The 12551-nt window shown below is 32.7% G+C and overlaps 1 protein-coding gene across 3 annotated transcripts in view; it reads right to left on the bottom strand.

The window, feature by feature from the left end:
- Positions 1-5361, bottom strand: part of LOC113237907 (autophagy-related protein 16-1) — a 224122-nt gene extending 218761 nt beyond the window's left edge. For 2 of the 3 annotated variants that reach the window (XM_026474621.1, XM_026474622.1), the window contains exons 1-3: positions 5090-5361; positions 3942-4049; positions 632-794 (exon numbers count right to left, since the gene is read on the bottom strand). In XM_026474621.1, the coding sequence (XP_026330406.1) occupies positions 632-794; positions 3942-4049; positions 5090-5183 (365 nt within the window). In that variant the 5' untranslated portion in view covers positions 5184-5361. The remainder of the gene's footprint in view (positions 1-631; positions 795-3941; positions 4050-5089) is intronic. The other variant, XM_026474623.1, reaches the window with a different exon arrangement.
- Between the last annotated feature and the right edge of the window lie 7190 nt (positions 5362-12551).

Here is a 12551-nt window from a genome sequence, read left to right as displayed (position 1 = left end):
CCCCCAACCGGATCCCAACAGGCCCCCCGTCCGGGGCCCCAACCGGGGTCCCCAACCGGGCCCCCCAACCGGCCCCATAACCGGGGACCCCAACCGGCCCCATAACCGGGGACCCCAACCGGGGCACCGGGCACCATAACCGGGCCCCAAACCGGCCCCCCAGCCGGGCCCCAAACCGGCCCCCCAGCCGGGCCAACAACTGGCCCCCCGACCGGCCCCCCGAAGGGCCCTCAGACGGGCCCCCCGACAGGCACCCCGACAGGCCCCCCAACCGATCGGAATTGATTTTAATTGCAAATTTAATTGCAATTAAAATCAATTCAATTGAAATCAATTGCAATTAAAATCAATTGCAATTGATTTCAATTGAATTGATTTTTTAATCTGATTGAATTATTGATTGAAATTTAATTGATTAACACCCAACACTGGGTACAGTGCGCTCCCTAATTTGAGAATGGGTAATTGGGGTTTGCCTTGCATATTATCATTATTATTTTTCTACAGTAAACGAATGTACAAATCATAGATTTAGTATATATGGATATACTAAATCTATGGGACAAACAAACTAGATACTTGCTCAATTGTGCAGCAACATACAAACTCTTGGTAAAATTAATTTACTCACACTACATCCTTATTCTGAAGTTGTTTCTCTAAATCATGTACTTTCGCATTCAAATTAATGATCTGTTGTGCGCTTTCCCCTCTCCGTCGGTGTAACGACGTCAATTCTTCTTGTAGCTTTAAAATCTTCTGTTCTAAAGCCTGTATTTTTTCATTACTGCCACCTGGAAACATGTTATAACGACTTTTGTTTAATAGCTCGTTAAGATTTTCAAGGTCTTTACTGAATTAATTAGACATGTTTACATGAATGCCTCTTTGTCAGAATTTTACATCGCTTTCATTGCTTTACGTCTTTAGAACATTGCAAGTTAACATGATTATTATAATTAGTGTATGGAACGAAAGAACAGAGCGTGATAATGAAAAATCGTAACAAGAAATTATGGATAAATTGGAAAATCACTTAAATATTATATACACCACACATTATATATATATTTTTTGTATAAGACAATATTTAGACAACATCACATATGCTGCTCTAATCCCAAAGTAAGTTATTAAATCACTTGTGTTATGGAAATCGGAAAAAACGATGATAGCACAAACACTCAGACCCGAGAATATAGAATAGTCACTTTTTCAACATTGACCCGCCCGGGGAACGAACCTGCGACGTCAGATATGGCGACTCACGAAAATAGGTGTGCAAGCCACTCATCTACAGAGGTCGTCAACAGCCACATTAGCTTGAAATTTATCTCAAACATTGTATCCTTGTACATTAAGAATCTGACATATGACAGAAAACAAATAAATACACACCTTTTATAATTCGACTATGGCGAATTTGAAAGGAGGGAAAGATTTTAATGGCATATTAATGTATGTATTTATTTATATATTATATATATTGTAGTATAAGAATTGTTATTGTTAAGCACCATGTATTTACATCTATGTTATTATATTCAGTGTTAATCAAGCATCGAGTTGTCTCATTCGTCTCCGTCGTACGCTCTCCCTACATGGCGACCCTGACATTTTTGGGATGTAGCTAGTGCCCGGTTACAGTTTGGCTCAACGGACTTAAAATGTATATTATTTATTCTAATCGACAATTAACGGACGTGGACGTAAATTTTAGTGCCAAAAATGTGTAACTCAAAAATACTTGAAAAACCGGAAGTCACCGCACAAGTCGATGTTAACAACCAAATTACAAACAATCATATCGTGACCAATGTTGGGATCATTTCGTGGTCCATGGTGGCAATTATCATAATACTGTTAATGGTTGGAGCTATCATTATGATCCGATATTGTGTGAGGTGCTTCAATAAAAGAGTGCAGCGAGGCGTTGATGCAGGTATAATACGGTTAAACAAAATATAAAAAGGAGCGAGCATTCCTTGTAACGACGACGACCCCGATTCCTTATGAAGAAACCTGAGTAGCGAGATGTTCCTGTCACGAAGCAAATTGCTTTGATAAACCAGTGTATTAGTGAGTGAAAACCCTCTCAATATCAGTGAAGTGTGGTAAAAATGATGAAAATTTTTTTAAATTTTTTTTTATTAAACGTTTATACTACATTATTATATGTACATTATAGACTTTAAGTATATAATATGAATAGTATAAAAATATAGGTAAGTGCGATTTTATGTATGTCAAAATATCTGGAAAATTTAAATGAAGAGCGTTCAAAGGTTAGAACCTACTTAATTAAAATTGGACCAAAAAGACGATGTGGAAAAATAATTGAAACGAAGCTTAAAGAGGCAAATGAATTATTAGAACAATATAACACTTATATAGATGCTATTACTAAGGTATATCATTTAAAAAGTAAACAAGAAAAAATTTCAATTGATAAATATTGTCAGGATTTTAAGTTATTGTACAGTGAGGTAAAGAATCTTTGCAATATAAAAAAAGAAAGTGAAGAAATAATGTTAAAAATGGCAACGTTCGATCTGAAGGTCGCGTTAAGTCTTCTGCCAATCATGACTGACAAAGAAGAAAATACGAAAGAATTAATTGATAGTATTGAGTACTATGCCACTACCTTAGATAACGAATCGAATAAAAAATTAATTTCTTTTATTTTAAAAACCAGGCTGTCTCAATTGGGTAAGCTAAAATTATCTAGTAAATACGAGAATATATCAGAATTACTGACCGATATGCACAAACAATTATTACCAAGAAAATCAGCATCGGCTATACAAATGAAACTTCAAACATGTAAGCAAAATGAACGCACTGTTGCTGATTTTGGCAAGGAAATTTCTGATTTGTTCGCGGATTTAACTATTACCCAATCGGACGAAAATTCTGATCATTATAATGTTCTGCGCCCGTTAAACGAAAATTACGCAATTAAACGGTTTGCCGACGGGCTTAGAAACCGTAGAACAAGTACAATAATTGCAGCACGTGATTTTAATACACTAAAAGACGCCATTCAAGCAGCGCAAGATGAAGAGATCACGACAATTTCCTCAGCGGATGTAATGGGCATGTCCGCTCAACCCCATGGGTTTACACCCCCCCCACCGAGCAGCAAAAACGCGCGGAGGACACAGAGGATACGCGCGAGGGCAGTCCGCCGTAAAGGTAAATACACCAAATACTAAAATCATCGGTCTCACAAAATACAAACTACTCAAATGATTGCAATAGAGTTGTTGTTCTATTTAACTTGATTAAAAATATCTTCATACACACACTTTCATTATTAGTATAGATAAAAACTATGTTTATCAACATCAAGTCTACAACTGAGCATGGGTCTCCTGTAAGAAAAGGCCATAGTTTTAGGTCATAGTTTTCGTAACATATCACATTATTGGTGTGTCATCACTACAGAGATTCAAGAGTCAGAAAACATTTATGTAGGAATTTTAATTTTATTTTACAAAATCCCAGTCATTAATTACTAAATTATCGCACATAAAAATAAAAGTTAAAATTTAAATTTCAAATATGAGAACATAATGTGTTTACTAAAAATCACAAAAACTTAAATTTAATTTTGTCTCACATTTTTAGTTGCAGGCCCTTAACATATTTGATAAGCACAAAAACCTGTTATTTCTCAAATTTAGCTATATATTTTGTGTTAATTGTTACTTTTAGTATTATGACTATGATGACGGCTCAATAAACATTGTAAGATAAAGATGAGTTTAATGATGAACAAGTATAATACTGAGAAGATACCATTTTATTATTACTTTATTACTTAAAAAAAATTGTGGTTTGTATTCACTTAAAACATTCCTTATTAAGCACTAAACTAAAGCACTTTTTAAATTTACTTATTCTTTATGCAGAGAAAGTAAAAGCTTAATTTAACTGACCTCCACCTCCTGTACTGTCCGCGCCTGAAAATCTTATTCGTTCATTCACTAAAGTCAACTGTAGATTTTCATTCTTTAGAGTATTTACATTGTCAAATAGTCGGCTCTCTGAAAAGTGATAAATGTGTTAAAGTTAGCAAAATAAATACTAATATTAGGCTCTTCAACCACAACTGAAAAGTCTCATCTAAAATACACACAAATATTAAAAATACATTTCAAAAATTTAAAATGAATTAATATTGTATTAATATTAGACATCCGTTCCTGGCAATGGGAGAGTTAAAATATTTAGGAGTTTATTATCTGTTTACAATAGTTGTAATACTTAAATAAACAATTTTAAGTGGAAAATATTTAAACACCAAATTAAGATGATTATATTTTAGGAAGCATTCAAATCGTAAATAAGAAAAACAACAGTTCCTTACTAAATGTTCATCTTTTCAACCAATTTACAGTGTGTTGAGGGGCCCCTACAATATAAGTTGTTTGGTGTTGTGAATTGTACCATGGTGAGCAAAATCTTAGAATATTGTGGGTACTTTTTAAATGTTTTCACTTTATAATAACGCTCTAAACTAAAGGTTACCTGTAGTCAGGTGACCTGTTTAACTTTTATTAACAAATGTGAGCATTTTTAATAACTATTGCTAAGCTGAATTAAATTTTAGCTGTAATTTGGATTTAAGCCCTACAGCAGAGTTAAGTTAATATACTGAAAATTTGTCTTCTCTGAATACTTTATAAGAATGTGAAAAAATATATCAACAGAATAATATTCATTATTATTTATTAAAACTTTTACAAGTCAAGAATTATTCAAGAAATTATATTATGACATTGAAATAGCTATTAATTGAAAGTATGTGGTATAGTTATAAATTTACTTACAATAACTCGCTATAAATTATAGCGTCAACTAAATTATTGTTTGTTTCTTAGAATAGAGATAAGCATCTGTGTATCTGAACCTTTATCTCAAATAAAGTGATAATGAGACTATTATAGCTCTAAGATATGCTGTATTTTGTGTATTATATTACGCATAGACCTAAATACATAGTCTAGCAGCATGCTAAGCGAATTCAAACGCGGTAAACTTTTAAAGAACAAAGACAAATTTAAGAATAGGTTAAGTAACTTACGATAGGCAATAATGTCCTGAAAGGCAGCTGTTTCATGCTTGTTCCGTGCCTGTAGCTGACTTATTATGTTAGTTCTCCACTCTCCACCTTCCATCTTCGCCTAGGCGACTTATTATTGAAGGAAACTAATTAATTAGAAACTTGTGTTATCAAAACAAACACCTGTCATGATGTTCTATCGTACAATAATTGCATAACAGAAACGCACATAGCACTAGGCCTTTAGCGTGGTTTTTCACAAGGTACAACGCCTATAACCTTAGTAATTATCTTGTAAAACAACAAAAGTGTATTACTTCAATAACTTTTGCATTTGACAGCAGTGACTTGACATTCAATTTGACAATGACATTGACAGTACAATTATGGCCATTTTTTTCATAGTTCAAACAACAAAAATTGAACGAACAAATGGCGGATTTCTTTAGCGTCGTACCATAATCTATCGATAAGTCGTTATCGTCATGCAAACATTTAATTAATACTTTAAAGTAGATCAATATTCCATTTGGGAATATTTTAGGTTAAATGGGAATATCCGTAGAATGTCACATGAAATTTTGAATTTATTGATTTGCGCTTACAAATACTCAAATATTACGAAAAGTGAATTAGCACAGAAAAAAAATATATTTTGTAATTTGAGAGTATATAAAAAAGAGAAAACTTGAAATATAAATCCTATACATTTCCAACCTCAAGATTCATATTTTCTTAGAGGAATTTTTAAACGGATTCCAAATAGTGTAACCTTTTTTGTATTTATGCATTGGTATAGAATTAATATCAGTGACTGATTTAAGTGAATCTTTAATACTTCCATTTAATTTTGGAAATAAATGAAAGTAGTACATAATATTATCAATAATAATATTATTATCATACGTTTATTTGCTTAAAACATGGTATACTCGTAACAGGAGATGTAACAAGAGACAGTGGTAGTACAAACATGTTTCAATATATGAAATAGCATGCAAATGTCTGATTATACAATGACAATTGACTACTATTGGCCGAGGGCCGTTGATTTGTGCAGAAAAATCGACACTGCTCCAAAGCGAGACAAGTAGTCACGAGCGACTGCGAGTTGTGAAAAGCCACGTCAAACGAGCTCTATACACGTTAGCGCTCGCCTTCAGTCGGTCAGCTAGGCGAGTGACACCGAACGATGGCAAGGCAAGGCAAATAGGCTGTTTATACGTTGGTATTGGCCTTCACCCGGCAACGTTAGACCAACATGGTCATTGTACTGCTTACTTTATAAAATAAGAATTTTTAGTAATTAGAGTTGTCAGTGTGAAAAAATCGGAAACGAGTGGAGAATTTTGCTTACAGGAACTGAGAATGCCTAGTAAATGAGTCTTGTTTAATCTAAATTAAATATAAAATTATTTACCAATAAACCTAATTATGGAATTGCATTATTAAGTAATCTAGTTACATTCAAAGTTATTTCAAAATTAGACTCTTCAAAATGAAGCGAATGAAACTGAAGATGGTCTTTGATTCAATGTTTATATTCGGCACTATTATACAGCGGTATGATTTTTAACCATTCTTTTGAAATAGTAAAAATAATAATAATAAAAACCTCGTAGTGAATTATTTTAATAACAGAATATCGATAAAATGTACGCCTCCAAGAACAACACTATCTCAAAATAATCGTTAACAACAATCATCAAAATATATAAACAAACAGGCAATCTGAAGAAACCAAAGCAAAATTTGGCAAGATTTATAAATAAACTACTTAAATATGTCTAATTACATGAGATATTTGGGGTTTTATGTGATTTATACACAGAAAAATAACACTTGCCTGTACAATGTTACATTCGGTCGATCTTCGCTTTTTCAAATGCCACGTCCCTTAATGCTGTAGCGACGAATTTTTATTAATACCTAATTGTTCTCGCTGACAACATTTTTGTCCATTTTATTACAATATATGCGAATAATTCAATAAAACACTTGGAAAAACATTTGTTATGGCATTTGATGTACTTCCCTTTGACAACCGTATCATGTACCTCATGTACTGCGAAATCTTAGAGGATGGAAAAAAATAGTCTAAGTGCGAAATGGACACGGTTGGTATTTAAGATGACGTTACGTATTTTCGATTCCCGTGTTTGACAATGTTATGCTTTCTCTTTTGGCTTAAGACGGCATGCAAGAGTTAAACAAAGACAATAACATGTTTATGTTTTCAACGTCGAAACGCATCATATACATATAACATCTCGCACATTGAAACCAACACCGTCACTAAACGAAAATTCGTTTTTTCAAATTTCGCGCTATGCCTATCACGTGGCAAAGCTACGTCGAATGCACAAACACCCGTGTCAAAAGTCTTCTTAGTTTTCGCTAGATGGCACTAATGTCACTACTACCTTCGACGCAATGCCTGAGCTTCGTAACTGCTTTACCGACATTATCTCAGTAGTGACGTGGCTGTCAATCATGGTGGTGTAGTCCCTGTGCGCAAGAGTGTCACTAATAGGATAAAAACGTTATTGCCTTAAGATTATGAGGTAAGTGAACAGATTGTAAGTGGAATACCGTCTTTAAGTATTTAGTGTCGCTAATGATTTATGCCAATCACAATTATTTTAATATTTTAACTGGAATAGTGTCATTATACAGATAATGCCATTTTTGCCTTAATTTGAAACGAAAATCATAAATACTGTTAGGAAATACAGTCACGTTGTTATTAGTGACGTTTTTGAGTTAACTGAACTGAGATAATTATAAAATTAATAAATTAGTATTGTCATTTTATTATTAAAGTCTTCTTTACTTTTTGTATATTTCATGAACCTTACTATTATTAAAACGAGAAATTAAAGAAAAACACAAACGTAATATCACGAAAACTAGAAACGGTTTAAGAAACAAAATGGAGCGCATTACACGATCAATATTATTCGAGTGATACGATATACATTGAAGCATTATTAGTCAATAATGCTTCAATATGTATCGTAACACTCGGCTCAATATGTGTCGTATTGTTATCCATACCCGCAATATCATTCATAATATCTCGACCACGATCTGTACTGATTGTCTAAAATTATAAATAATATTCTCCAACAAGAATAAATTTATTCTAACTTAAGGTTTCCGAACAGAATCAATATTTGGTCATCAAGATGGACAACTAAGGTACATTGGGTTTTGTATTTTAGTTATAAAATGTTTGCCATTTGGAACTCTAAAATTTGCCATACTTACTTAAGTACCTTTTTATTTTAGATTGCCAAAATGCCGTTGCCAAATTCAAGAACGCTGAAGATGTAGCAATTCGAAATGCCAAAAAAAAAGGGTAAGAAATACACTGTCCACGAAATGTGCCATTCAGAATTTTACAATATTAAAAAACTGGTTGATGGGAAGTTGGGCATCAAAATTTCGGAAGTCAAGGTAATTAAAATTGAAAGGAATGACGACAACACAATCCGATGTTTTTACAAGACATCTTATCTACAAGACTTCAGGGAGCTTCCTGCGCAACACACTAACACACGTGCATCTGGCCGAGCACAACGACCATATCAACAGCAACTCAAACCTTTATATGCAGCAAAGCTCCCTCTTGGTGAGAGGAAAAAGTCCGATATTCGATCTCTTATAAATGCTAATCATATTCCACGTTACTATGCATCATCTTTTTATAACGGTATTGTTTAAGTTGTCTTTTTTGTAGAATGCTTAGTAAATCTAATTACCTCTCTTCGATATGTAGTTACAAAAAAAAATTGTACTCCACAGAAATCGCCACCATCGTTTTGAATACGCTGAATTCTGCGTTATGTACAGCAGAACATCTTGACTACAGTAAAGTATTAATATTGTACCTGTTTTTGTAATATTAGTTAAAATTTAATACCAGTTTATTATTGTACTTTTAGAAGAAGATATTTAAGATACCATTTTTAATTATTATTTAGAAAAGGACTTAAATTTTGATTGATCTCACTCAAAAATGACTGATTTTTACGCTTTTTATATAACATTTTTCCTTGATGTTGAATAAAAGTTTTTTCAGTTTTGTTTAGTTATGTTAATACCATTTTATGTTTATTTTGTTACCTAGTTTAAATTAGTCGCAAACATTACTACTAATATTGTTGATTTTGTATTTTTTGAAAACTTTTTTAATATATAAGATTTTGGTAAGTACATTGATCTCAAGTGATACATCATGATAAGTTATCTATTAAAGTTAGCTATTAAAATTCGGAGAATTAAAATAGCTTTTTTATACAATACTTATACGAGACACTACACAGCAGTGATTGTATGTTTTTGTTTAGTTATTTTAGATTGATTTTTGTTTAGTCTCAAACAATTGTGTTCCTGTAATCTGCAATTATTGTGCCATTTTTTTTACCTAGTTAATAAGAATAAACCATTACTTTAAAAACCAGTAAACTACTTTGATAATTCATTATTTTATTTTCCAAAAATGTACTAAGATAGTGTCAGTTTATCCTTTTACTACAAACAATTAACGAAATATTTTAAATGGAATAGTGACACTAAACAGTATTTTTTTTTTCAATTATCAAAATATTAATAGAAACTCAATATAATTTGACAAAAGTTAATTAATAGAAAGGCCATCCTCTAAGACATAATATAAAAACATTAGGTTACGTATAACTTCTTTCAATAAAAAAATATTATCCTGACTTATTTTCAGAAACTTCTATCGCCATTTCCCGAAAGTTGATTTTGTGCATAGTGACAGTATTGGTTTCAATGTGCGATCTGATTTACATATGTCAACATAACATGTCCTCTAGTTTCCATAGTCTAAGTTCAGGACAAATACATGAAGTCAATGCATGACAATAAATAAAAAACGATAATATATTGCCAAAAAGTAAGAGAAGCATTAATATTCTCCGCTCCTTGTCAGGCACTTGGTGGGGTTCCCATCCATTCTGCCAAAAAATATTGTATAATTTATTTGTAAGTCAATGGTATAATGCCATAATCTGTACCTAGTCACTTTTGTTGGGTGATCTTCTATAAATGAAACAAATATTTTCGTACAATAAGTATTTCATTAATATTTTCAACAAATATCGCCATTTTATCTACGCATCAACAAAACGAACAACGTATTTTTCAAAGCGTAAAGGCAGAGACAATTTTATATTCAACACTCCACCTCGCTTTGATATTACAAAATATTAACAATAATTATAGATTAATTTTTATTAAGTTACGAAAGTTTGTAAATGTATCAAGATTTTGTTAACAAGTCTGCCAAATTGTCATTGCTATTAACATAAGTAACAGTTATTACATTATTTTTAATCAAATCTTTATTAAAATGAAATGGAATATCAATAGGTATGTTTCGATCTCTTACTATTTTCAAAACTTTTAGAAATACAAATGGCTCCAATATTGTCCATCTTAATTTTAGGAATCACATTACATTCAAAATCCATAGAAAGGCCTTTTATACTTTGTAACTCAATAGCAGTAGTAGCGGCCGCAATACATTCCGCCTCGGCAGTCGACAACGCTACACAATTTTGTTTACGTGAAAACCTAGTTATTACTTTATTATTAAATAACACAATACATCCACTTACACTTTTCATAAATAGTCTATCATCTGCCCAGTCAGCGTCAGAGTAAGCTTCTAGGCTAATAATATTATCACCATTTTTGTCATACCTTAATCCATGATTTTGAGTATGTTTTAAGTAACGAACCACTCTTTTTGCGTTTTTCCGTGTACTCTCATTAGGTTTATACAAAAATTGACTTAGGTAGGATACTGCAAAACTGATATCAGGGCATGACACAGTCGCCATGAACATTAAATTGCCAAATAATTCTTTATACGGTACATTTGCTACTTCGCCGTTTATATCTATTTAAGAGGTTTACACTTCTTCCATTGGAGTCTTTATACCGTTACATTCTCTCATATTGAAGTTTTCTAAAATTTTATCAATCTGTTTCTTTTGGTTTATCTTTAGCCCATTTTCTGACTTATCAATCTCCATTCCTATAAACTTTATTATTTCTCCTAAATCTTTTGTTTTAAATTCTCTTTGCAGTTTTTGTTTAAAATCTTGTACAGCTGTCTCTTCTCCCATTAAAAGCATGTCATCAACAAACACCAAAAGCCAAATTTGATTGGTATAAGCAAAAATTGTATTTTGATCGTGTAAGTCCTGCTTTCATCTAAAAATCATTGAAGCCCCCATTCCAGCATTTCGGACTTTCCTTTCAACCGTATAAACTTCTGTTCAATTTCAGTACTTGGTTTTTCTTCATTTTGTCTCTTAATCCTTGTGATACTTTGATATATATATCAGATTCCAATTTTCCATTTAAAAAAGCTGCAGGGACATCCAATTAGTGTATTTTTAAATTTTTATCAACAGATTGAGCCAGAAACATTCTCACATTACTCATTCTTGCCACTGGAGAATAATTAGTTATTAAACAACTATCTTCTTTAACTTAGAAACCTTTAGCTACTAATCGTGCCTTTTTAGTTCCATTGTCTTTAGTAAATAACAATTTCGTATCTTTAGCTAGTTTTCCATCTGGTAAATTTGTAGGAGTCCATGTATTTAATTTCTCCAAAGAATTGATTTCACTTTCAATGGCTGTTTCCCAATCTTCTTGTTTGACTGCTTCTTTGTATGATGTAGGATCATCATCGTTACGGCTCAATAAACAATAAGCAACATATAACTTGTAATCATCTAATTGTTTCGGTGATTTTACTATACGTCCAGATCGAGTAGTTCTAGGAATTTCAACATTATTAATCTCTTCACTAGATAAGTATCATCGGGATCGTCGTCATCATCAGGTAAGTTTTCCTCTTTGTTATTATCGTTGTTTCTTTCTGTAATTTTCTCTTTTTCTACACTCTTTTGTGTATTTAACTAACTTTTTCTTTCGTTAAAAAGTAACGATAATGACACGTTCAACTACGCGATTTATCGTACATTACTTATTCATGTAATATACATATATCCGTTGGTAATATAGTTTACACTTGTTCAAGGTTCAACAGAAGCACCTGCATCAAACAACAACTTTGCAGCCTTGCATAACAAATAACTATTATTGCTACTTACTTGGTACTTGGTGCAACGGGCTGGTGTCCGCAACTCGACGTCAAGGCGCCTATTTTGCGTGTTATTTTATTGCTACTTGTCTGATCGACTTGAAATTTCATATAGGTGCTAGGATCCGATGACCTTACATTAATAATTGTTTTGATATTGTGATGCATCCAGACAGCCTGCAGACTACCCCAGTCCTCAACTTTCTACTTATGTTAGCAATATCATGTTTGGGCTCATTTGGGTGCGTACTAGACTTGTGCCTAATAGGTCCTTAGCGGGAGCGATCCTAGTTTGCTCAATCGGTCAACTGAACTAGGTCTGTCTTCTAGTTC

The sequence above is a fragment of the Hyposmocoma kahamanoa genome, unplaced genomic scaffold (genome assembly GCF_003589595.1).
Source record: "Hyposmocoma kahamanoa isolate Upper Pololo Valley unplaced genomic scaffold, ASM358959v1 94, whole genome shotgun sequence".
NCBI lineage: Eukaryota > Metazoa > Arthropoda > Insecta > Lepidoptera > Cosmopterigidae > Hyposmocoma > Hyposmocoma kahamanoa.
Note: the sequence above shows the minus strand (reverse complement) of the source record. Positions and strands in the feature narration are given on the sequence as shown.